Raw genomic sequence first — 26,755 nt, forward strand, 5'->3', positions numbered from 1 at the left:
TTTTGTCAAAAAAACATACTTGCATCAACTGTTTACTGGCATTCATTAGATCCATGAATTAAATTAGTTGGTTCATTTAAAAATAGCCATCACATATGAACTTGATGTGACATGATGACAACAAAATTGCAAAGAAAACCGGATCTTGTTGTTCAATTTTAATGCAGCATATAGTACACAAACTCATGATTTGTTATCATGATACCTCTTACTTCTCTTTTCCTCTGAACGATCACAGTCTCTTCTCATAGCACACTGCTGTGGTCCTTTAGCACCAGCGGTAACACACAAGAGAGATGTGGGAGACTTTCATTTCAAACCTTTATTTAACGAGATTGGTCCCATTGAGATCATAGATCTCTTTTTCAAGGGAGACCTGCAGCATTGAGATAAATCATTTCAGTAAATGTACTCAAAGGAAAGCTGACACAAGTCACTGTACAAATACAAGAAAATACTGTAGTGAACTATAAAAAATACTTGCATGTTCATGAAAACATGACAAAAGACTGATTGCATTTTATAATTGAATAACAATTGGCTCTGTGTGAGGTAAAAATATATCCCAAAAATATCTGCTGGATGTATAAACCTTTTGGGTTATCTTTCAGATGTTGGGTACCTGATTCTTATCCACGATCTTGATTTAAATTGCCCCTTACTTCAAAAGGTTAGTTCACCTTAATACCAAAAATATATATGAAACTCTAAAATCCATTGAAAACGTTAAGATAAGGTTTTTTAATCCTCTCATTGTTTTTTCTAAGACATGTTGCTGAAATGTTTCCATGCTATTACCATCACAATTCAATTAACTTCACCTGCACTGTATCGCTATAGTTTTAGCAGTAATTATCTCAAAGTCAAACAAGATACCGTTTACAATTTCAGTGGATTCTTTTCTAGAGCTCAATTACACATTTTACCTTGCACCTGGGTTTATCTTGTTTACTTGCATCATGAAAAAGCAGTCCCTAATAGTTAATGTGTGTGTGTGTACAGTATCAGTGTGCGTTACAGAGTAGTCTGGTATGAAGATGAGCCTTCCTCTGAGCTGCTCTGCAGTAATGGCTGTCTCTCTCCAAAGCTCGGCACCCTCTTCCTCCTCTGGTTACGCTTCCACTTCCTTCTTGCAACAATAAGCACCGCGGCGAAAATTGCAGCGATCAGCGCCCCGAGGATCCCGGCTCCCAGAAGCCATTGCCAGATTTGCTGGGCCTGCTCCAGGTATGGCGTCAGATACTCCTGAACAAACCTCTGGCCTGTAGAGGATAAAAAAAATTGACGTTTAGGAAATGTTGTAGAAACACTTTTTTACTGGCCTTGTTTTGTTGTTCTATACTCACCAGGGTCCAACAGGTAGGCATACTCAAATCCTAGAGCCTTATCGGACAGGAAGTAGTCTCCATTTCTGTACAGAGGCAAGAAGGGCACCATGTAGTAACCGTCATTGTGGCCGATGGGGGCATTGGATCGTGGGTAGTGGGTCCGGAGAGGCTGGTGAGTTCTGAGCCAGCGCTCAAAGATGCTGGAGAAGAGAGGGAAGGAACAGAGAGTTATTATTTCTATAATATACTACTCTGTCCCTCGAGCACCACTTGACTTAATACTTCTTACTTTTCTTTTGCCTCTTAACTTATTTTCTCTTTGTTCATCTTAACAAACACAATTGGGTATACGCTGCACTAAGTGATGCTGTAACCATAAATGATTCTATCTTCCTCTGTGTATTAATAGACTTCATTGTACCTGTCAATGAAAGCATGGTGCAGCAGGAATATGGGGTCGTTGGCTGAGCCCTGCACTGAGGACATGGAGCCGTTCATGAAGACATGCAGGGCGTTGTGCATGGTGCTCTGGCCTGGAGCTGCCATACCTGACGTCGGACTGGCAAAGCCTGCGAGTGGAAAGAAAAGTAAAAACATGTATATAGGAGAAGAGAATCAAAGAGACACATGTTTACATGCCTCAGGCATGTGAGTAGTGTGATCATCAGTCACAGTGTAGACAAGCCCCATATTTCTACTAAAGACATTTGTTGCAGGAATGTCAAAAGTCACTTAAAAGTTATATATGACGTTTTAACAGTCACATCTATTTGTGGACAAGAAAACGTGAATCATTTGTTGATTGCTATGGCTTGGTATTTTACGTGCCCTCAGACTCTTTGGTTTATTAGGATCAAGGGAGGCGTGTGGCGCAGTGGACTAATGTCTTGGTGTTCGGATCAAGGGAGCACAGGCTCAAACCCCACTGCAGTCAGCATGTCGTTGTGTCCCTGGGCAAGACACTTCACCCCAAATTGCTCCTGTGGGGATTGCCCACAGTATTGAGTATGTAAGTCGCTTTGGATAAAAGCGTCTAACAAGTAACATGTAATGTAATTAAAATAAAATGATGTTCCATTGTAAAAAGCCCGGATCATGGAGACAATCTGTTATCTGGGAAGTTTTCCACATCACTATTTGTTCTTGTTATTCTTTGATGCAGACAGACATGTAATTGTCTACCCTTGCAGGAACTAACTGCATACATAGTCTTCCACTTGATTGGACAGATTAGACCAAGGATTGGATTCAGCTTTAATTGTTAAGAATTATAATAATGTGCACAGTATGTGTGTGTCTAACACCCCTACCCTCTATGACGTTTCTAAAGCTCCCATTGGCTAATCTGTCCATGGATCCCGACTCGTACTCCGAGAGGCCCACAGTGAAATCCACATCAGCTGTTGTGGGGAGTCTCGGCATGCGGTTGCGGTCATGGTTGCCAGGGTTGCGCAGCAGTGGACCCTCCCCTGTGGCGTTACACAAGGCCTCTCTGCTGTTGTACTCCTCGGGATTGGTGCAGATCACCTACACACACACACACACACACACACACACACACACACACACACACACACACACACACACACACACACACACACACACACACACACACACACACACACACACACACACACACACACACACACACATTTTGTAAGTTACTTAGGTTTAAGGGTCATAGACCTTCCTGAAGCTCTACCCCAAATATCAAAATGCAGAACATACAAACTACTGCAAGTTTCTGGACAGACTTCTCTCAATAACTGAGAAGACGCTATCTTTTATATTTTCCCTGTGGTCTACAGCCTCTGAAGTAGGATTTCCCCTCTGATCTGTTATGTTGAATGAATCCGTTGAAGGCAATTCTTAAAAAAAAGAAATGGCAGGTTTCATTATAAACTACAGGCCTGTCTCTCTCCTCCTGTTCCTGTCTAAAACACTTGAACGCGCTGTCTTTTGAACGCGCTGTCTTTAAACAACTCTCCTGTTATCTCCATCAGAACAACCTTCTGGATCCGCACCAGTCTGGTTTCAAGGCAGGTCACTCAACAGAAACTGCCCTCCTTGCTGTCTCTGAGGAACTGCACACTGCTAAAGCAGCATCCCTCTCCTCTGTCATCATCCTTTTGGACCTGTCTGCTGCATTCGACACGGTGAATCATCAGATCCTCCTTCGCACTCTCCAAGAACTTGGAGTTTCAGGCTCTGCACTTTCCCTCCTCACCTCATACCTCAAAGACCACACCTACAGGATTACTTGGAGAGGGTCCGAGTCCGACCCTTGTGAATTAACTACAGGGGTCCCTCAGGGCTCTGTTCTTGGTCCCCTCCTCTTCTCCCTGTACACAAACTCGCTCGGATCAGTCATTAGCCCGCATGGTTTTCATACCACTGCTACGCTGATGACACCCAATTAATTCTGTCCTTTCCCCGCTCAGAGACCCAGGTCGTCGCACGCATCTCTGCTTGTCTAGCTGACATCACTCAGTGGATGTCTGCCCATCACCTCAAGCTCAACCTTGACAAGACTGAACTGCTTTTCCTTCCGGGAAAAGATTGTCCCACTCTTGACCTAACAATCAACATCGGCACCTTTATTGTTTCCCCGACTCAGACTGCAAGGAATCTGGGTGTGACCCTAGATAACAAACTGTCCTTCACTGCAAACATTGCTGCTACAACCCACTGCTGCAGATACAGTCTTTACAACATCAGGAGGATACGTCCCCACCTGACCCAGAAAGTGACTCAGGTTCTGGTCCAGGCTCTCCTCATCTCACGCCTAGACTACTGCAACTCCCTCCTGGCTGGTCTACCTGCATGTGCCATCCGACCTCTGCAGATCATCCAGAATGCAGCGGTTCGCCTGGTCTTCAACCTTCCTAAATTCTCCCACACCACGCCGCTCCCTTCACTGGCTTCCGGTAACTGCTAGAATCCACTTCAAGACAATAATACTTGCGTACCATGCTGCGAATGGATCTGGCCCTTCCTACATCCAGGACATGGTTAAACCGTACACCCCAGCACGTGCACTCCGCTCTGCATCAGCCAAACAGCTCTCTGCACCCGCACTGCGAGGGGGACCCAAGTTCTCATCAGCAAAAACATGTGGGTTTGCTATCCTGGTTCCAAAATGGTGGAATGAGCTCCCCATTGAAATCAGGACAGCAGAAAGCCTACACATCTTCCGGGGGAGATTGAAAACTCATCTCTTTCGACTCCACTTCGAGCGATATAATTATTAACAAAGCACTTATATACTAATAAAGGACTGGCTTATCTAAAGCCAGTTGAGTAGCACTTGAAATGTTTTAGCTCTATGAAACCTGATGTACTTATATGATTCTGTTTTCTTAATAAAAGCGTCAGCTAAATGCAATATAATGTAATGTAATGTTTCAAACCAAATCGCACATTTCTTTGGATTAAGAGGCTAAACCAGCTTTAGAAGTAAACCTGCATAGTGCAATAGGGGAAAACAAGCCTTTGTTTGTTTCCTGGAGAAAGGAATCTTTTGTTTCCTAATAATGGATAAGAAATATTTGCTAATAGATCAACACATAGTTAAACATGCAGTTTTCACTCACAGTCACACTCACAATGAGATTCAGAGAAATAGCATTTATTTTCTCACCTTCCATGAGGAGAAGACTGAAGCGGGGCTGATGAGGTTGGGATTTAGGGGGCTGCGTCCCCCCATCAGAGCGTCGGTGCATACCTCACAGGTCTGGGCATCCCTCCAGTCCCAGTATGGGATAGTGAAGTTAAAATCTCCAGTCAGCTTTCTTATCTCATTCTCCCAGTGGAGCAGGAAGACTCGGTGCCATGGCAAGAATGCAGCAGATTCATGGGCAAAGTCAATATCTCTCCACACGTTCCCTGGCCCTCCCAAGAAGGCGTCCCGGGACACGTAGTAGTGCATCCAGACAAAGAGATCATAGGAGTTGATGTCAGAGAACAGGGGGTTCTCACCGTTTTCCCCCATCTCTGCTCTTGTTGCCGTTGAGATCACATAGTCAGCGTTGATGGTGTTCTTTGCCAGGTTCAGATAAGAGGTGAACTTCTGTTGCTCTGCAGGTGACATGGTCAGGATGTTCCTGCGCACTGACTCCCTGTACTCAGCACAGTTTGAACCCCAGTAACCAAACCTGCATTCACCACAGTTATAACCTCCATAGTTTCCAGCACAACGACAAGTCCGGTTAAAGAAAGCTAAAGGCCATCGCTCTCTGTCGTCAATCCCACTGTGGGGGTACTGGGGCCCATGGGGCTCATCGGAGACCTCCACCTCGGTGCAGAAACCACGTCCTGACATAGCACCGCATTGTGAGCCATCCCCGTCCCACACAGGGCAACACTCTTTGGTCCGTAGGCCTTCTGAGTTGGCACATGGGCGAGGGTATTGGCATAAACAAGTCCCAATGAGCTGCAGCAGAACTACAGATACATACAAGTTCTTCATGATGAAAAGTCAGAGGAGCTCCAGTCTTAACTACAGTGGGAATGTAAAGTCCTGCTAAGAAGATGCTCAAATTAAAGCCTGATGCCTTCACAGACTGCAGCTGAAATGGTTAGACTCAAAAGCAGCACAGAGGAGTACGTTCCCTGCCAGAAAGTTACATCTAGTTAGAAGGGTACAAGCAGAGAAATACAGGATTGCTGTTACCTGTATTTATACAATCACTAAGACTTACTTCTCAAAGGTTGTAGCTTGGAGATTTCTGAAACTTGCTTCCCCTCTCCCCCACCATCTAACCCTCCACCAAACCTCCTTCCACCTCTCACTCTGTTAAACCCAGCCAGCCGTTGAGCCGTTTTAGGGGCTGTCCTTTGACAAAGTGTGTGATCTCATTGTGATCTCACACACTCAGAAAGGCACACACACAAGCCCTCACACACCATCACATGCTCAGGATAATAATCCTGAATCCTAAATTTTATCTTGAGACCAGCTGACCTGCCTTACTTTACCCCAGGCAGAGAGAGAGAGAGAGAGAGAGAGAGAGAGAGAGAGAGAGAGAGAGAGAGAGAGAGTGTGTGTGCCCCCCCCCCCTTAGCAAATTCTGGCCCGGAATTTATCCAGTTTGCATTTAAAATGGGAAAAAGCCAGGGATGAAAGACTAAAAGAATATAAGAAGATTTAAATGTTAAATTCCACAGAACATTAATGAGAATTAGGTATCGTGCCACAGTGATCTTAAGCTGTGCCCGTTTTCAGTAGGGCCAGACTTTAGGTTAGTTGTTCTTCAGGGTATAAAGTAATGCAGGAGTTCTGCTCAATATGGCTTCCCCATTATGTCTAAATTAAAATACAGTAAAAAAACCATCCTGAGTAAGTTAGACATATCAAGTTACTGCTATCTTAAGACATATACTGTAGGCTACTTATCTTCGGCTAATCATCACCTTCAACTATCTCAACAATAATGACAGAAAATACATAACCATTGAGATGTACCCTTGTGAGGCCATGTACATCCTAAAGGTTAAGCAAACATGATGAGCTCAAAACTTAAAATAATAGGCACAGTGCTTGTTTCTGTATACAAAACAACAATAGTATTACAAATCATGGCCTGAAAAGCTAAACTTTAAACAATTTGTTGCAGCTTTGGTGCGAAAAAAACCATTGGAAAAATGTAGATTATAGGGGTAATATTAGTCTAACTAAAGTCGTCCAACAAACAAAAAATGAACAACATATGTAACACTTGAAATAACTTGATCATTTCATATTCAATACTTCCATAAAGCCTTTGTAGCTTGTGTGTAAGATTAAGTTCACATAACTGACCTTATTCACTTAAGATGTAACAATCTAAAGTAAGTTACAAACTCTTTTCATGCCACATAAATGTGAAAATCTGTGGCAGTTTTCTCCTTTTCCACTACAGAAAGGCAGACATGTTTAATAAAGAATACAAACCATCAAACGCTTTTTTTTTATCACTGTTGCGTAACAAAAATCTATGTTTGAGAAAAAAGTACACAGCTGAGCTAAGTTGGTGCTGTAATCCATTTAATTTCAATTAATGTGTGAGAAAGTGAGAAGAGTTTTTCTTTGTGTTAATTACAACAATTTTTGTTCTGCTTCTTCAAGGTGCATTTCCTTTGTTCGCAGTTCATTACAGGCCATTATTTTCGGTGTTCTTCCGTACATACACAGACACACAAAGACGATAACAGAGCTTAGGTTGAAGGATGCTAAGTTATGTATATGCAAACTGTGTCAACATTTGTATCAGTTGATTGCATTATGGTTACAATATCATGGTAATAAACGATCACCTATCAAATCCAAAGTGTAAAAAAAGAAATACCAGTATTGTTAACCATATGTATTTGAAGTACAAATATTGAAACTGCAGCAGAATATCCTGTCCTTGTGTTTCATTGATGTAATAAATAATAATGGGAATACATTAGTTTTCTGGAAGTAGGCTAGTTAAGGCTGTATTGTGCTGACAAAAAGCATTTGATCATGGTGGCATAGGTAGTAAATATGGTTTGAATAATTAATTATAATATATTCAATAAACATGTAACAAATGTAGCATTAAACAAAGTTACAGGTGCTTAAAAAACATTGTAGCCTACAATAAAATACATCAACATGTCCTCATAATGGTACAGCGTGACGGTCATCCGCACAATACAAGAATGTATGTGGAAAGAAAACGAGAGTGAGAGAGATTGTTCTCCACCATATGCTTTGCCACATTCCGCAGACTAGTACAGACAGTACTAGGCCCAGAGCATAAAGTCATCTGCGCAATCCTCAGGATCACAAGCCGGTCACATGCTGCCGGAGCCAGGCACGGGGTGCAGCTTATCCGCTGCAGGAGCGCAGCGGAGCGCACATGAGTGACCATCACAGGATAAACCTGACCGCAGGGCTGCTGAGAGAGAGACTGTGAGTGTGTGTGTGTGTGTGTGTGTGTGTGTGTGTGTGTGTGTGTGTGTGTGTGTGTGTGAGAGAGAGCTGTTTCTTTGAACTTTCTGAGAATTCCACTTTCTTTAAAGCTCTCCAGTAACAGCAGTTCACTCAATCAAGTTACTCCTGCATGTTTCAACAACCATGTGACATCAACATTTCTCATACATATATTTATATTTTATCCCATCCAGACACAAGAGGGCAGCATGACCCATTTATTGGTTTATTGCCTGAAACAGAGGAAGCCCACAGGGACCTGTCATAGCATTGTTATTGTTTCCTTTTCGTAATGAGACAGCATTAAAGGGGGACCACTGGTGATTTGACCAGCTTGCAGTATATCTAATGGTTATGTGACCTTCTTTCAGTTCAGAAAGCGTATTTATTCAAAATCCACCCACACGTCAGACAAATCTTTCAAAATGTCTACTAAAAGGAAGAAACTTAATTTGCACCTTGTTCCCAAAGGAGATACATTGTTTCTTTGCAAGAATATTAAAACATTGCTATCAGTCAAATGTATTGAAACAGGTGGAACTGTCTGTAGTCCACCCAAATGGTGTTGTTCTCACACCGTTTCACAGGTAATGGGCTCCTTTCATCACAGCAGTTCACAGCTCAAGAGTGATGAAAGGAGATAAGTATGTGTGTGCGTGTGTGTGTGTGTGTGTGTGTGTGTGTGTGTGTGTGTGTGTGTGTGTGTGTGTGTGTGTGTGTGTGTGTGTGTGTGTGTGTGTGTGTTATTGCTGACCTGTGACCTAATGCTCCTCATCTGCATCTTGACAGAGTGAGAAAGATAGATCTACAGATAAGATTAATTGATCAACAGAAAATCTATATTCAACAATAATGATTTCCCTTCTTTCAATTTCTCAAGTGTGAACTTTCTGTGACAGTTAACTGAATATCTTTTGGTTTATACGTTTTTTCCTACATTTTTTGTGATGTTCCTTTTTGAATATTGTGGTGCTGCAGCATCCAACGTTTGTGTGCTGTCCCTGTTTCCAGGTTATCTTGGTTGTCAGAGACACTGTGACAGCTTGTCATCCTCTGCTGGAAGTTTACACAGACATTGAGGCTTCCTCTAGTTTGTTTTGTATGCACCCAGAATCCGTAAAAGACTGCCAGAACATCCGGGGACATAACCTTCTTTTCGAAAGTGTGATTCATCCTATCACATCCTAAAAATGTGATAGATAACAACCAATACAGTGTTAAGTTATATCACAAATCCTGCTAAATGCAAATATGTTCTAGGTTTATATTTTAAAGGAAATTCAAATCTTTTGAATGGCTTTTTATGATTAGGTATATGTTGATGAGGTAAGATTATTCACTTGATTACAGCGGTTTTCAGCTAGTTTCAAACTCTTTGCAGTCAAGTTGCATTATGGTAAAATAGGTGTCAAAGTGTCACATAAAAAGGGTTGGCATTGTGACATTGTTTCATCAAACTGGTGAACGTGTTAAACATGTACAGTAGTTGGGATGTATCAAGCATCTTAAGGAAGCATACATGCCTTATGATAACACAAGCAAAACAATCAAGATGATCAGGCGTATTAGGAATTAAATATAAGAGGTGAAGGTTTACTACATATCACAGTTGTATTGTTTAGTTCCTTTAAAACAAAAGAGTGACATTGGAAGATGTGATAGAAGAAAATCCTTCAGTTACATTAAAACCCCAATATTCACTTCTTCAATGAAGCAGGAATCACATTACATGAGAGTGAATGTTTCATAACTGACAGACTTATTTCTCCGTTAGCATTATGTGATTGCAGTTTTTTGTGTGTCCTACTTTGAATATCTCAGACAAGTGACAACCCTGTAAATCAGCTATGTGTTTATGGCAACCATGGGAAAGCAATGTTATTTTGAAATGCCATTGAATAATGGATTTGCCGACTGTGACACTGACTCTGTTGTGCTTGTGTTTTGCGGAGGAGTGTGTTAAAAAGAGAATGTTACCCCTATGGATGTTTAGATGCCTGTGCTGTACACTCACACATTACATTACAGTCATACATACAAGTATAGGGTGTTCTGAAATCTTATTTCCTTCGAACCAGGGGACCTGTCGCTGTGATGCACTCCACTGTAGCCCACACATTTGGCCTAACAGTGTCACGTTTCAGGTGTCATTCTTTGCAAGTAGGAGTTGAATTGGTTTCTGAATGTGTGAAAGAGACTGGAATCTAATGAGTCAAATTGAGCTGATCCATTGGTTTCTGCTTGATTTCCTTTTATTACAGCAGTGAAGGGTTGGCATTTTATCTGTGCTAAACAGCTCGGTTTAAAAAACAAGGACTCTATGTGACAGCTGACAGAAATGTCCTGTGTGTCGGAGTCTCTAATCATTGTTGATTTCTGTGTGACTGATCCACTCAATTCTGTGTGTGCAAGGATCCATCACATTTCCATGGCAATGTAATGTAATGTAACCCATTTGAGGCAGCTACTCGGACAGACAATTTACCTAACATCCATCTATATCTCAGTGTTAATTTCAGAATAAGGATTATCTTCTAAATTCTGCATTTTACCTCTAAATGTGTCATATTGCAACAACAAAGATATCCCATTAAAAAAAATGGCAGAATTTATTTTCAACACCTCCAGTGAGAAATTGCAGCAATCGGTTTCCTATAATTCACTGCCGTCCAGTCAATCGTTTAATGGTGCATTCAATTGATCGCAGACCTTGTTGTGTGCATCATATTTGTGTTCAGGTGGTCAATGGTAAATACATCACATAATCTAGATCAATGAAAAATCAATGTGGTGTTCGTGTTAGCTGCCTGATTGTGAAATGTATGAGAAGCAATTAAAGACAAGTGTAAGTTATATGGATATATAAATGGAAGTTATGAATACATTTACATATTTAAATAGTTAAATTCGACACTGTCCAAAGCTGGTACGTTGCCAGTTTAACATTCTGTGGAACTTCAACTGTTAGTTCAATTACTGCATTGTGGAATTGTCAGGTAACTTGTCTGATTTATTGTAACTGATAGGTACCATTTTGTTCGCTGTTCGATTGATTGTGTGACCTGCTGATATTTGGCCAGCTGCTGGAACATTTCATTAGGTTTATTTTCTGTTTGATTACACAGTCTGGCCCTTTGAGGGGATCCAGCTCTTCAATCAGAATGTAATGTTCATTAAATTGGAGGCAACTAGTCTTTTTACTTTTGGCATTTGTAGGACCGTGTAAAGCCACTGAGAAACCCACATTTTCTGTTTATAAAGGTTTATCTTATTATCAGTTCAACTTCACCCTTGACCAGACATTAAGAAAAAAAAGAGATAAAAATGCTGTAGGCTAGTCTTACTGCCCTAATGAAATTACAAAATTGCAACAAAGTCATGGGGTCTTTTGGGCTCCTGAGTGTCCGTATCCTGTGGCAACTGCAAGCTTTGCATACTGGTAATTGAGCCTTGGGTGTTTTATAGTTTTGTAATGGCTCGTGACAACTTAAAAGATAAGGACTACCATGTTGACACAATATTTATAGCCAGACACACAAGCGAAAAAATTAGATAGAGACAGAGAGCTTTTTTTATGTCGTCTATAAGCATATGCACCAGTACATTGGCCAGTTAGATCAGGGATAGAGAGAGAGTGAGAGAGATAAAGGTCAGGGTTAGTAAGGCTATCACTGCATCAGCTAAAGCCCTGTCCAGTGTGTGTGTGTGTGTGTGTGTGTGTGTGTGTGTGTGTGTGTGTGTGTGTGTGTGTGTGTGTGTGTGTGTGTGTGTGTGTGTGTGTGTGTGTGTGTGTGTGTGTGTGTGTGTGTGTGTGTGTGTGTGTGTGTGTGTGTGTGTGGGCCTATGGCATTGCTCTTTTAATGGTCTGCTAATCCTAAATGCATTTGGCTGGCAAATTAATCCAAGCCTTGTCATAGCCAAGCTTTAAAACCCTTTTTTCTATCCCAACCCTGTCTCTCTCTCTCGATCTTCATTCCTCCCAGGCTACTCTCTATCAGTTTCCATCTCCAGATGGTATCTTGGAGGTAGGTGTGATACAGAGAGTGAGAGAACAAGAGGGAGAGAGAGAGAGAGAGAGGGAGAGAGAGAGAGAGAGAGACAGAGAGAGAAAGAAAGAGAGAGAGAAATAGAGAGAGAGAGAGAGAGAGAGAGAGAGAGAGAGAGAGAGAGAGAGGAGAGAGAGAGAGAGAGAGAGAGGATCACCTGTGACGCGAACGGAGCCTCCTCATTGGAGCGGAGGAGAGAGAAAGAGAGAGAGGGGGGTTCATTTGTTGCCATAGTGAAAACGTAGATTACCCACAGACAGCATGATGCGCTGATGCACGCGTGAAGGGATGCTGTGTTTCTCCAGGAGCATTCACCTGTCCTGCATGCAAAGGTATGTAACTTCTCTTGTTTTGCACTCGTGGATGGGACTTTATATAATTGCATGATCGAGTAAAGATTTATTTCTCCTAAAACACACAAGTTCATGTCTGGGATTCGTAATCGAGTCAGGCGCTTCCTCAGATAGCTCCCCTTTACGTGTTATGGCATAGGAGAAGTAAGATGTATTTTATAGCCAGTTGCATCAAAGAGTGATCATGAAATATCGACTTGTAATTTTTGTTTGTTTAAACCCTATAAAAATACTGCAATATGTATGTAGGCTAACATTAGATGCATGGATATGATAAAACAAAGTAGTTACATATTATTTGTTTTCTAAGGGAATATTGTTCAGTCATAAAGCAACATACATTTCTAAATATTGCTTCCAGTAAAAAAAAACATAAATTCAGTGTTTTTTAAAGGAAAAGTTATCTTCATAAAAAGTTGCCATGCCCTTTAAAATAGGGTACACAAACAAGTATATTTTCGTACAAAACCTGAGACAGTCTTTGCTTGCAGTCAGTGTTATTATGGCTGGAGACATTTGCAGGGGGGCAGGATATTTCCATTAGATTCCTATTGATTTTTTAGATTTTTTAATGATTTGATCTCTGTGGGTCTTTAAAGTTGGCGCCAATCGAAGCTGTATAGGTTAATGGCTCTTCTGTGACCGCCATGAAACTTCAAATGTTATCGATCTCCTCCAGTGCGTCGTTATCCCAGTTTACAGCGTCACCTCTGATGTGTGTGTGATCCGAGGGGAGAGAGACGGTCCAGCTTCATTCTACACAGGAGGCTATTAGAAGAACCACTGATCGCCTACTAGGCCCTGCGTCCATTTCTTTGATCAGTACAATTTAATTAAAGGTGCGTGTGAGTCCAGGCTTTACAGTACAAGTCAAAAGGACCATTGACTCAGATGGGTGCACACAAGGGAAATAAAAAAATAGATACTGAAAGCTACAATCTACTTAGCTTTGAGAGCTTTAGCCTACTCGTTTTTTTCAAAATGAGTTTTCAAATGTTGGCTATCAACCAACCTCTTTCCAGATATATCCAAAGACAAAACAGTAAGTCAACAGAGTGACTATGATTGGTGGATGGTAACTGTAAAACAAAATGTAAATCTTTATTTGGACATTCCACTTTCGCCATTTAGGGATATCAATGTTTAAACATTGGCAAGTGAAATCAATTAATGCAAATCAGACCTGTTCCCATTTTAGCTAGGCTAAATTACTAATAGGCTATGCATATTTGTGTATGGTGTGTATAATGTGATGTGCACTGCAGTTTATTGTATTACCAAATGTGTGGTTTTATGATTCGGAAATCTGTAGTCATAGGCTATATTTTAATTACACTGTGCTTTTAAAGCCTATCTAGACAATCGTTTAAAAAAAATCATAATATCTTTGAACAGCACATTAGTTTTATGCAAAGTAGGCCTATTCTTAATTATTGGTAGGGGCTGTGTTCATGTCAATAAGTCACATTTAAACGTAGGACACTTTTGGAACAGAGAGAAAGTGACAACAAACCGGAAGTCAGCTCTGATTGGCTGAATCGCGCAGGTCACAGGTGTTCTGTCTGAACAATTACTTCGCTCTTTTCGGTGGTGTGTAATGTCGGTTTGTAGTAGTGTGGGTTGAGTTTATGCACCACAGAAGACGACTTTTTTGGTGCGTAGGTGGCAGAAAACTGGATATCTCGGAAAATGGGAATCACAACTTGACGAAGAAACAGTTTTAGAAAGCAATTAGCCTTGCTAGCAAAACAGTCATGTTGTTAGCAATTAGTCAGGGCAAACTAGCTGCTAGCTTGTCCAATTTTAGGAACACAGTTTTTGTGTTTGTCCTCACTTCTCATCAGGTAGAAAGACAAGATGAAGGACAGGAGGATAAGCAAGATAGATGAGGTGAAAGAAATGTTGAAAAACAAGCTGAGAGACCCAAGGGACATACAAGATAAGAGGAGAGGAGGCCAAATGAAAAGGTTGGTGTTTGAGTGAAATTAAGCGGCGTAAACGAAGTAATTTTCTTAAGTACAATTTTGAGGTAGGCTACTTGTACTTTACTTAGGGCTTTAAATTGTTTGCTACTTTTTACTTCGACTTTGTTTTACTCCACTACATGTATCTAATACCTTTGGTTACTTTGCATATTTTGATTAATGGTGTGAAATACAATCAAGACTTTAGTTACACCTGGTGTAAATGTACAAGCTACCCTGCAGGGTAAGGTAACTAAAACTAGCTGCACCTTTACCAGCTTTGATAACACTTTGCATCAATAATGAGTAATGAACATAATGAGTACTTTCGCTTTTGGTACTTGAGTAACCTTTACTTGTTACAGAGTATTCCTGCACTTTGCAACTTGTACTTTTACTTAAAGATCTGAGTACTTCTTCCAGTTAGACTAAAAGGGGGGAATTAAATGGAGATGGACTGGAGGTTATAAAGATGGAGAGCTGGAAAGGAGTGGATGAGAGGCGAAATAAAGCTCGCAGATAGGTGGGATTGGTTGTGGAGAGGGGCTTAGGCACGAGAGGAGGAGCGAGGGGCGCGAGGTGTTTGGAGACACGCTCAGGTGTGCGTGACTGGAAAACGGAGGGAGCTCTGCACAGAGACAGCTCCAGTGTGTTTGACATTGGAATACACGTTATCGGCAGTGTCTTCTCTCTGCGTGTTGGAACTTGCAACCTAATTGCCAAACCGTGTCAAGGACGCCAGCGAGACATATAATCAAATAAGGTAAGATTACGATTTTTGCAGAAATGTAATGAAAAGACCACCGTGTTTCTTCACACACTTATCCCGCCTGCCCTACTCAATATTCTGCTCAGAGTCGCACTTTGATATTATTGTTCTTGCAGTATCCATGGAGGGACTCACTTGCAGTTACATCGGGACTCCTTGAATTATATTAAGGTTATTTCCAGAGATACATCCCAATAGGACGGAGAGGGATCAGAAACCTGGCTTTTATCCGTGCATGCTGTAACAAGGTTAATTTCAGACGGTGTCTCTGTCATGCTTTGCACCATTCGCTTGTACAAAATAAATAATCGCACGAGTGTTTGATTCGGTGCAAATGATGGACTCTGATCTCCTACTGCGGTTGACGGATGCAGCTCTGCGCCAGTCATTGTTGTTGTCTCCGGATTTCATTTCTCCTTGGAGAGAGGCAGCTTGCCCGAACGCTGCACATCCATAATATCAGCTAATGCATTGCTTTATAGTGACGCTAAATGAACATCAACGAAGCCCCATAGACACAACATGCAAATCAGCTACAATGAGGTCGTTGAAACAGACGATTGAGATATGGCTGCAGATTAAGTGATTTGAGGTCAGAGCTTGTTTGGGAGAGTAAAGTCAGGCGCCGCTGTCTCACACCTTGTCTGGTGTGCAGCTGCAGCAGGTAGTCAATACTGTGTTGGCACAAATACTTTACATGTATGTTTTATTCAGACACTGTGTTGTATAACATTACCAAAGGGAGATAATCCAATGTTCTCAATAGTGCGTTCAGTGACATAATGTGATATAGATGTTGGCTTGATCACTACACTGAATTTTGATTCAGAGAGATTCTGATGGGGGGTTTGACATCTTCCTGCCTGAAATTGTCCAATAAGGTCATTCAGTGAGTGTGATTAGATGGAATGTCTGACAAATGTATTTAGCTGTAGCAGTCAGGGTAGATGCATGTAAGAACCAAACATGAATGTAGTGTAGGTGTCTTTAAGCCTCAGTGGTCTCAGCACCAGGGACAGCTCCTATAGCGGCACTGTGGTAGTTTCAGAAACAAGGCAGCAGTCACTAAAGAGCTAAATACACGTTTGAACTTTTTAGATTTGCTGAAACGCCTTATTTCCTGCTGCAAAATAAAGTCCCCTGTCCACTCGGGAACAAGACACACATGGAGACACATTGTCACATGGAAGATGAGCACAAACCTCCCCTGGATAACTGAAGCTTCCCTGAAATATTGCTGCTTCCTTGTGGTGTGTACACAACAGAAATCACAGTCCGACCCATGCTAGTTGCCGATGAATTATTTTGGAAGCATTGCGTTATGGAATAGCTTGATGGTGCCAATTTGCTCGGTTGAACTTTCATTCAGTTATATTCGCAGGAAGATACAAACATTCTCTTTTATTTAAAGATGCGTTATCGGTTATTAAACTGTGATGCTGGTACTCCATTTTTTCCCTACATTCTCTGCTGGTAGTATATAACTCTTACAAGTGCACACGGCCAGAAGGTGATGAGATAATGCTTTCTTAAGATCATGTCGTTGAATGCACAATAACTATAGGGCATTCAGGATGCCTCCATTTAAGCATGTTTAGGTCTCGATTGCGTCAGTTTGTGTCCTGATGTACATTTATCTAAGGACACTTTTTTCCCCAATTCATTTAATTTGTCAAAACTTACAGTAAAACAGTTTTACAGTCCAACTCAAGCCACTCGGACGATAAAAAGAGCAACAGCAATCTATTTTGAAACCTCCAGACGCTGACCCTGCTCCATCATTTATTACAAACTGCAATGTCTGTGCGTCACACAGAGCAAGACGGAGAAAATAAATGTGTTTGCTTACCAGGGATTCTTTTAGATGGATTGTAATTATTATTATCATCCCTGTTTAATGAACACTAAATGAAATGCTTTCTCAACACGTAAAGAGTGTGAGTTTGCACTAATGCAACTCATTGAATTAAAGCAAGACAGAGAGGGAGGGAGAATGCTGGTCTCCGCCTGTGATGTCTCTTTAAGTGTGTAGAAGTTGATTTGGAAGGTTTTTGAAATGCCCTTGTGCGTAGTTTGGATAGAACTAGACGTAGAAATGCCTAATAGCGTGTGCAAAATGTTTGTTTAGGGAATGAGGATTTGATTTTCTCTTCCTCTCAGTTAGGCCTACGCAACAAGAGAGGGACACAGAGGGGGAGTGTGACAGAGGCACAGCATGTAAGCCACTGTGTGAGAGAGGCATACCGAAGAGACGATTGCAAATGAAACAGTGGCTTGTCTCAGGGAGAGAGAAGCGGGTGGGGAGAGGACTTTTAGGTGAGTGGGAATTTGAATGACCTGAGTTAGCAGTGTCATTTGTAACTTCACATTAATGTGGCAGTAGATCTAGGGAACAGTAGACGAAGACACAATCGCATCATTGGTACAGACAGACAGACAGACAGTGTGTGTGTGTCGAGTTTTGTTTTATTTGTTCATTATGGGAGCAGCGGTTAGGCCTGTTGCCATCCTGACACTAGCATGTTAATTATGTTCAGTGAGACTCTCTGTCCCCTGATGCCTCTTTTTATCACTCTCTCTCTTGTTCTGTTCTCATCTCCCTTTCTAGCTTTATCTCTCCTCCTCTTCATCTTTCTACATGCACTTCCGCTTTTGCTTCCTTCTCCCACGCCGCTGTTCCCCCTTTCCTCACCAAATCCTCCCACCTTCTGTCTTTTTGTCTAATACTGCACTCGGTTTTCTTTCCTTCTAGCATGTCCCTCTCCTCTATTGCTCTTTTCTATCCAACACTACCTTAACCCCCTCAGTCTCCCTCCTTTCCCCTCTGAGCTAACCACCATCGCCCCTGTCACGACCTTGATCCTGTTTTGCATAAGCAGTGGATGCCGTCTAAACCGTCCCTGCTCCCCTGCTGTTTACGGTCAATTAGATTGCTCCATAGCAGGGGAGTAAATTATTTGAGTAACTCTGAGGTTAAGCAAATGATAAGACTTGCCCATTAATGCAGGGATGGCTACTTTAATGTTTACTCAGAGGAGGACACTGATGTCCCTCCTATCTATGCTTGGTGTAGTTTGTGTAGCTAGATGTGTTCTCTAGGTCTGTTTGAATCATCACCTGAAAGCTTTTGCCAAATTCTTTGTTTCTTCTTTCTGTAACACAATTTATCTTAACAATTCATTTTGTAATGATGACAATGGAAGGGGGGCACATCTGGAAAGATCACGAAAAGCCAGTGTGAAAGTAATAGGTTACAATCAGAGCAGCAGGAGAACAGGGCATAACACACCAGATTGATTTTGTTAGCGTCAAGGGGCAAACACTTGAGGAGGACATTAAATCGGCTGATAGTTTCTTGTTGCTCTCTTACCTTATTTTGTTCTTTATCTTATCTTGATCTTCAAGGACCAAAACAAAAATAAATTCAAAGAAAACTGGGACTGTCGATGCTTTAATGTGACCTTGTTGACGTCATGTTTTCACGAGTAAGACTCCACACGGCAGCTGTGAGGTGTGATATGATGTTGTCTTGTGTTATTGATATAATGTTGACACAGTGGTGACTCTGCCCTGTCAGTGATTTAGAGCGGGGCATTATGAAGAACAGGACTAGGCCAGGGATTGAAACGCCTCCATACATAAATCAAGAGCACTGGTGTAGAGCTGATTCTCTAGTCATCACATTGCGCTTCATTAAGAACAAACAGCCATTGCTCATTGATAGCCAAGGCAATGGTCATTATGTTGATTTGATTGGCACAGTTCTTCATTCCCATTTCAATTAAACTTCAAGTGTCCTGTGATTGACATTTGCTGTGAAAGCGCTGCTCACAAAAGCTTTGAGAGTGAGAGTGACAAATATGAACTCTGGCTTTCATTTATACATTTTTCTCTATCATTAGTTTCTTTAAAAGACGAGGTGTGAAGGGAAATTGGTTATAGAAAAATGTAAGTCTTTGGAACCTAGTTTTATGAATGTGTCTGGATTTCATCTTAAACTTGACTGAAGGTATGATTTACCCAAATTGCTTGTGTTGAACTAAAATAGGTGTCTTGATCTGATAAAATGTTTGCCTGTCAATCTGAGGTTTGAGTGATAGACGAGATTAAAATCCCCCATCATAGTTGTTATCGTATTTCCCTATTTTTCCATGCAGGGTATAATATGATAAACTAAACTTAAACAAATCTTAATGCGTATAGTCAAGTCCTTATTTCATAGGATATCAAATGGAAGGTTATGAAGCATAAATAGATAAACTATGAAACTACAAAAAACCCTGTGAAGGCTGCATGCCTGTGAAATCCAGCAGCAGCTACAAAGAATTCTCCACTCACAGGTTTGTGTGAACATGTCTGTCGTTCACCTGTTACTGTGGAGAGCAACTCTGCCTTATAATTGGTGGTGCCAGATGTTGTTTCCTCCAATGAGACTGAGCCTACGTTTTCTTTTGACTTTCCCAGGTTGCACTGCTGCACCTGCCTCAGCTGTTGCAGTGATGGTCAGACCTTGAAATCTGAATGTCAACACAGAAGAAAGGAATATTTTCCAATCATCCACTCGCATAAACTCATCTGTGCCACGAGCTCCTGCCATGGCCGGGAAAAGTGTTCCTCGGACAAGTAGTTTCCTGTGAAGGCTCTACTCAACACATGTGAGATCTGCTTCTCCTTTGTTACCTCAACGGACCAAGATGATGCTTCGGCTGCTGTTAGTTCTGTCCATTTGGGTGGGATCTTATGAAGCTGACTCTGCCCTGTCCGAACGGCGAGTTGTAGCACACAATCCTGGTGACATCATCATCGGAGCGCTGTTCTCTGTCCATCATCAGCCTCCTGCTGACAAGGTAATTTGGGGTATTTTGTATTTTGTCTGTGTGCAGGATTGTTTGTCTGTCATTGGAATTCAGTGCAAACTTTGTATTTTAATATCCTGTCTGGATTTGAAGAGAAAACAATTTGAAAATGTAACAGAAGTAAAGGGATACAATTATAGTCAAATAATAAGGATTAGAGATGATTTTTGCATCTATGGCACTGCGAGTTGCAGTATGTTCCCCTGCTTATTAAGTCCCAAAGCAGACATTACATTTGTGGAACGGGTACCTCTGTGTGAGTCCATGAACCTTCATCCTCCATTAGCTTCCCCAGGAACCTTTAGCCACCCACTGACATTTAATCTTTTTTTCCATCTCATTACGGATAATTGCAAACTAGAAAAATAACTCTTAGACACAGCAGACCTGTGACTATAAAACTAATATTATTCGTGCAGTGAAGCAGCCATGTGTTAAAAGCCTTAGTTCAACATTCTTACTGTTCATTCAGTCTACAACAAAATTAAAATGCATCTAAATAATGAATGCCATCATCAGTAATTGCAACATTTACACAACACTGTTACATAAATGCCAGCTCAATTAGACTTGATTTGATTTCTTCTTCGCAGGTACACGAGCGCAAATGTGGCGCGGTGCGGGAGCAGTACGGCATCCAGAGGGTGGAGGCCATGATGTACACGCTGGACCGCATCAACGCCGACCCGTTCATCCTGCCCAACATCTCCCTGGGCTGCGAGATCCGGGACTCCTGCTGGCACTCGGCCGTGGCTCTGGAGCAGAGCATCGAGTTCATACGGGATTCACTGGTCTCCTCTGACGACGCAGAGGAGTGGGGGGGACTAGGGGGAGGAGGTGGCGGAGGAGCGAGTACGGTGAAGTGTTTCAGACCCCTCGGCCCACTCCCATGCGGGGGAAGAAACCCATCGTGGGTTTAATTGGACCAGGGTCAAGCTCTGTGGCCATCCAGGTCCAGAACCTTCTACAGCTGTTCAACATACCACAGATTGCCTACTCTGCCACCAGTATGGACCTCAGCGACAAGGTGAGACCAGGAACCTGTGGACACATTTCATTCAAGTAGCCCATACATGTTTGAGAGAGAATGTGTTACTGCTACCTTTATTGCTACTTTAATTGGACACGACACATTGCCTAACTGGATGATTTAAATGTTTCAGAATAATCCTGCCATTGATTTAGTTTCCATTATTTTCAGAGCCTTTTTAAGTACTTTATGCGGGTGGTGCCTTCAGATGCCCAGCAGGCAAGAGCTATGGTGGACATTGTCAAGAGATACAACTGGAGCTATGTGTCTGCTATACACACCGAAGGTACTCACACACACACACACACACACACACACACACACCACACACACACACACACACACACACACACACACACACACACACACACACACACACACACACACACACCACACACACACACACACACACACACACACACACACACACACACACACACACACACACACACACACACACACACACACACCACACCTCGTATCATGCTGCCTTGACTCCTCATCATAAATTATTACCTGGATTTTTTCCCACAATGAAAGAAATTCGAGAAAAGTCAAAGTTCTAAGTCCTTGATTTCTTTCAAATGTACAATTGTGAAGACACTTGTGATGCTTTACAAGGAGAAAAGGCAAATACGTTTATTTGGAACAAGATTAGAGTATGTTGGGAGAGAGGAATGTAATTAACAAGATGGATCGCAGCGGAGAGGCAGTGTTTTTTGAAAGAGATGAGTTTTCAGCTTACTAACGTAAATGTGATGAAAATTGAATGATTGTTGCTGGGTTGATGCCAGGAGGTTTATGAACCAGAAGTATCTAAAAATAGCAGTGAGCAGGAGTTTGGCAGGTACTGTAGTGGTTGAATGGGGTTACAAAAACAGGTGGTTGCCACACCACCAGAATAAAGCCACTACACCAAACACCATACAGAAAAAAAAAGAGCATGGAGATGTACTTTACAAACTCACTTACTCATAAGGTGTTAGTAAGTTGGACTGTGTGTGTGTGTGCTGAGAGAAGGCTTGTTTGACCTGAAAGTGTGTAATAAAGAGCAACACACACACAGAGGACTGGCCTCTGGCATTGCCTGAGGGCTTTACAACAGCATTTTAATTGAGCTACGAAGGGTAAGTGTGTGTGTGTTAAAGGTGTGAGAGTGTGCTTTTGTGAGGTATGTGTTATCGTGTGGTTATAATGTAGGGCAGGAATTTATAAAGAAGCAACAATATTGCAGATATGCACTTACTGTAAATAACTGTCTATTTTTTCAATAATCAGTATGATTAATATTGTAAAAATAATACACTTTACTCTAGTAACAAGGTTGTTCGGTGGTAATTAAACCTTGCAGAATTTTATTATTGACCTTAATCCTTCCAATTGAAAACGTGAAATCTTGAGACGATCAGATATTTGTGTAAATCTGTCTTCTCTTGTTTATGTTAATGATTGGACACAGAGCTCCCTACATATCTGTAACAATATCAATTGTGTGTGTGTGTGTGTGGGGGGGAATTTCTGTTTTAGAGAGTGCTTGTTGTCATGAGTGCAAATGTGTGGGATTGTCGGGGAAAGTATTGGTCTTTCTATTTCTTCAGACAAGCGGGATTGACCTTGGAACTGGTCCTCAAGGTCAACTGTTTCCTCCTCAAACACAATCAGTTTCAAACGAGGAGAAATGGAGGTGGCTGAGTGAGGACAGAAGGGTTGAGAAAGAGGGAGAGAGATAAGAAAGGCAAGGGATGGGAGAGCAGGGAGGAACATGCAGGAAGAGGGAAGGAAATGGGAAGAAGAGAATTGGGGGATGAGAGACGGGAGGGAGGAAGAGGGAATGGGGAACGCCGTAATAGCAGTGCCAGAAATGGTACAAGGTGTGGCTGTGGCTGTGTAATGCTTGGGATATATAAGACGAAGAGTAAAGAGGGGGGAGGTAAGCATATAGACTCATTAATTCTCTTTATTAACATTTAGCATCTGGAGGCGATAGAAACTGATATGGAAGAAACTGAATAATACATGTTATATCAGCACAGTAATTACATTGATGTGATGAGGTAATATTATTGGAGAGGGGAATACCATGTGTATTCCTTTCATGCCCCAATACATACGTATGCATGTTGAGTTGGACAACCGTTTCACTTCCATTTGTAACGCGAAGAAGTCTCTCTAGACTAGTCGTGACTCGTGTATCATCAGTCCCTTTTTGTACTTTTTATTCAACATTTTTCATCTTCAAGCTTAAGGGTCAAGTTCTACATAAATTAGAAGTGAGTCATAAAGAAACCAGACACACAAGATGGAGAGATATATTCAGATATATGTATAGATCCGGCAGTGGCTCAGTCAGTAGGGGCTTGGACTGTGAGCCGTAGGATCACCGGTTCAAGTCCCCGACCAGACCATATGGAGTGTGGACTTCTACTTGGAGAGGTCCCAGTTCACCTCCTGCCCTGCCGTGGTGCCCTTGAGCAAGGCACCGGACATCCGCTTTCCCCCCCCACTCCCATTGCTTCCGGGCGCTGTACAATAGCTGCCCACTGCTCCTAGTACTAGACTCCTGGTACTAGGATGGGTTAAAAGCAGAGAACACATTTCACTGTGTGCTGTGTGCTCTGCATGTGTGACCATTAAAGAGGGTTTAATCCCTCCAATTCTATTCTAGATAGATGGTGACTATGCAGTGCACGTAGCAACTCAAAACTATGTTACATAAATGGGATAAAAACAGTATCGAAGGAGTTGTAAGGCAAACTAGTTAAAACATAGGGGTATATAATAGAATATTTTTCACTGATATATGGATCATTTTCATTGAGCTGAGGTCTGTGGGACACATCATTAGTAGGAGAGACTTCAACAGAAACACAGACGCCTTTTTCTTACAGAAGAAAAGTTTGAACAGTTCCTGGATTAAATGCCTCGAGCAGCGTGTAGCTGAAGGTGCTCAGTCGCTTCACTGAAAGGAAAGGGAGGTGTTGTCCTTTAGCCTTTGTCAGCATTCTTTCTTTAAATGCACCACCACTTTTATTGTTGCTAGTACAGTATGTACCTGCACTCTAGTGAATAGATCAAATGTGTGCCTATTTGGTTGTTGATCAGTTATTTTATCATGAAAGAAACTAATAATGATTAACACATGTTTGAAATTGGGTTTCAGTTTTGCTTTAGTAGAGAATAATTATTATCCTCGGCTGTTTCACTCTTCTCTTTCCGCTCTGTGTCGCTCGGTTCAATTTCATTCAATTCAGCTCAATGGGTTTTATTGACATACAATTTGACACGTGTCACGAGTACTCTCCTCCAACAGAAATTGATCAATCTCAATAAGTCAAGATGTCAACCTTCTCTCACTCCCTTTTTGTCTTCTCTCATTTCTTTCTCCCATTTGTCTTGAATGACTCCTCTCCTCCTCCGTTTTCTCTCTGTCTCTATAGCATCTCATGCCCTGTGCCTCTTTAACTGCCATGGCCGTTGCAGGATTGAGGAAGATTAAACTGGGATGGGTTCGGGAACACAGTGTAGAGAAAGGTATAATGATCGGGAAGAGGAGAAAGACGGAAAGTGCTCAATTATTATTTATTTATTTGGGTGTATATTCAAAGATGGTCATGGGCCAGTTTTAGTGGGTCCCCATATAACAACAGTTCTTGTCTCTTTTTAATGAGCCTCGGTCACAGAACTACATCTGCTCTGATAGCAGATCTCTTGTTCTGCAATCTGGAATCCATTGAATGGCTTCTGTGGAGATGGATAGATGGTTTGGCAGCTGTTTGGCTGCCCAGGCTCTGTCCGCAATTTATACAAGGGAGCATTAAAGAGAGATTTCCTGTTGGCACAGATGTAAGTAAGGTCATTAAGGGCTACAAATGGCTAAACTGTTGCCATGTTAAAACGGATTCAAAGCATTCACTGGAGGATGTTGTTTATTATACTGGGTCTGTAATTATTTGCACCTGTAGAGATATATGTGGGCCTGCAATGCATACAGCATCACAGACAGTGTGTTCATGATGTGTGTTTGTTTCTCTGTACGCAAACAAGAATGGTGCATGGGCACAGACATGATTAATTTCTGACTCCAGAGTTTGCTCAGTAGAATGAAAGCATGGTGCAAGTGGATTTGGTCATTGTTATAAACTGCTGACAAACACCCTGTCTGTTGCCTGAAGCTATTTCCAATAAAAACAAAGAACGAGACAGGGTTGTATAACGCTTCGGTGCAAGGTCGGTACAGCGCGAAAAGGATACATTTGTTTTCATTTATTTTAAATAGACAGTAAAGTGCAAGTGCCAGGGACGGATAAAATCCTTCCACTATTTTTATTTTGAAAAATAAGGAAGGTTTCAAACACCTGTATATTGCACTGAACAGAAACACATGCATTAGGCCAGGGATGGGCAACTTTGATGGTGGTGGGGGCCACATCATTGATGTAGTGGCCACCAGGGGGCCGCAGATTCAGTTGGAACACACACACAAATTCCATGTGTTGTATGTAATTATTAACAAATATACTAAGTCTGACATCTTCATTGACATTTTACAATCAAAGGGAACATCCCCAAAAAATGGGAACATCCTCTAATAAGCTCACTAAACAAATATCAGTTCACAGAAATGTTATTTCATTTTTACAAGTGGCATGTTTGTATTGAACAGGTTATTAAACAGTGGAATAAAGCTATTTTAAACTATTGGAAAGCACGGGAAATGTGTGTGTATTGAGCTTAACCATTAAGATGACATAAACATGAAGTCATGAACACTAACCCAGACATTAGTTGTCTAACTTGAACCTAAAACACTTGTAGCCAGTCTCTGCATTCCCCTTATTCCACAATAAGGGGAATGTCAACACGCCCGCACTCTGCTGTTCCTCAGCGGCCCAACTCCCCCTCCCTCCCGCTGAATTATGAATGAAAAGCGTAGTAATCATAGATAAAAACGGCAGGGTCCGTGACAGTTTTGTTTTCATCTGATTTAAAATAAACAAAGTCTTGGTTTAAGAATATTAAACTTGTTTCGGCCAAAATTCAGATGATAAATACAACTTTTAAGCTGGTAAAGGCATAATTACAAGAGGCAACTTAACGTCACAGCAGGCATAACAACAGCCGGTGTTTCTTGTGAGGGTTTCCCCGGGAAACAAACACAATACACACAAATGCGTCACAGATTATTTCGCGGTATTTTAAATCATCTACGCAGCTCGTGACGTAACTAGGAGTCTAGTGGACGGTATCAGTACTAAAAGTAAAAAAAATAATTACGTATTAATTACGTTGTTTATAAATTAATCTGAGGGCCGCAAAAAGAGGAGGTGGGGGCCGCATGCGGCCCGCGGGCCGCCATTTGCCCATCCCTGCATTAGGCTATACAGCTGAAAAGCATCTGAAAGTGAAAAATGCCCAAAGGAAATATAATCTATACACGATCTAATGTGTGCCTTTAGATGGCTATGTTTG

At 41.7% G+C, this 26,755-nt stretch overlaps 2 protein-coding genes across 5 annotated transcripts; one reads left to right on the forward strand and one right to left on the reverse strand.

Annotated features, from left to right (window-relative positions):
* Positions 1 to 143: 143 nt before the first annotated feature.
* Positions 144 to 6,110, reverse strand: tyr (tyrosinase). The gene is made up of 5 exons (XM_034199165.1): positions 4,969 to 6,110; positions 2,639 to 2,855; positions 1,750 to 1,897; positions 1,347 to 1,528; positions 144 to 1,262 (listed from the first exon to the last, which is right to left on the reverse strand). Exons 1-5 carry the CDS (start codon positions 5,794 to 5,796, stop codon positions 1,015 to 1,017), a joined length of 1,623 nt encoding a protein of 540 aa, XP_034055056.1. The 5' UTR covers positions 5,797 to 6,110; the 3' UTR covers positions 144 to 1,014.
* A 6,401-nt stretch (positions 6,111 to 12,511) lies between these two features.
* Positions 12,512 to 21,573, forward strand: grm5b (glutamate receptor, metabotropic 5b). 4 transcript variants are annotated; one of them, XM_034199168.1, is made up of 5 exons: positions 12,573 to 12,646; positions 17,561 to 17,716; positions 19,865 to 20,247; positions 20,850 to 21,283; positions 21,458 to 21,573. In XM_034199168.1, exons 3-4 carry the CDS (start codon positions 20,095 to 20,097, stop codon positions 21,174 to 21,176), a joined length of 480 nt encoding a protein of 159 aa, XP_034055059.1. In that variant the 5' UTR covers positions 12,573 to 12,646; positions 17,561 to 17,716; positions 19,865 to 20,094; the 3' UTR covers positions 21,177 to 21,283; positions 21,458 to 21,573. The 4 variants fall into 4 exon arrangements, with proteins under 4 accessions (XP_034055057.1, XP_034055059.1, XP_034055058.1 ...); XM_034199169.1 differs by lacking the exon at positions 12,573 to 12,646 and adding an exon at positions 15,197 to 15,394; XM_034199166.1 differs by lacking the exon at positions 17,561 to 17,716 and having other exon boundaries at positions 12,512 to 12,646.
* The last annotated feature ends 5,182 nt before the right edge of the window (positions 21,574 to 26,755 follow it).

This window comes from Gymnodraco acuticeps, unplaced genomic scaffold (assembly GCF_902827175.1).
Source record: "Gymnodraco acuticeps unplaced genomic scaffold, fGymAcu1.1, whole genome shotgun sequence".
Taxonomy (NCBI): Eukaryota; Metazoa; Chordata; class Actinopteri; order Perciformes; family Bathydraconidae; genus Gymnodraco; species Gymnodraco acuticeps.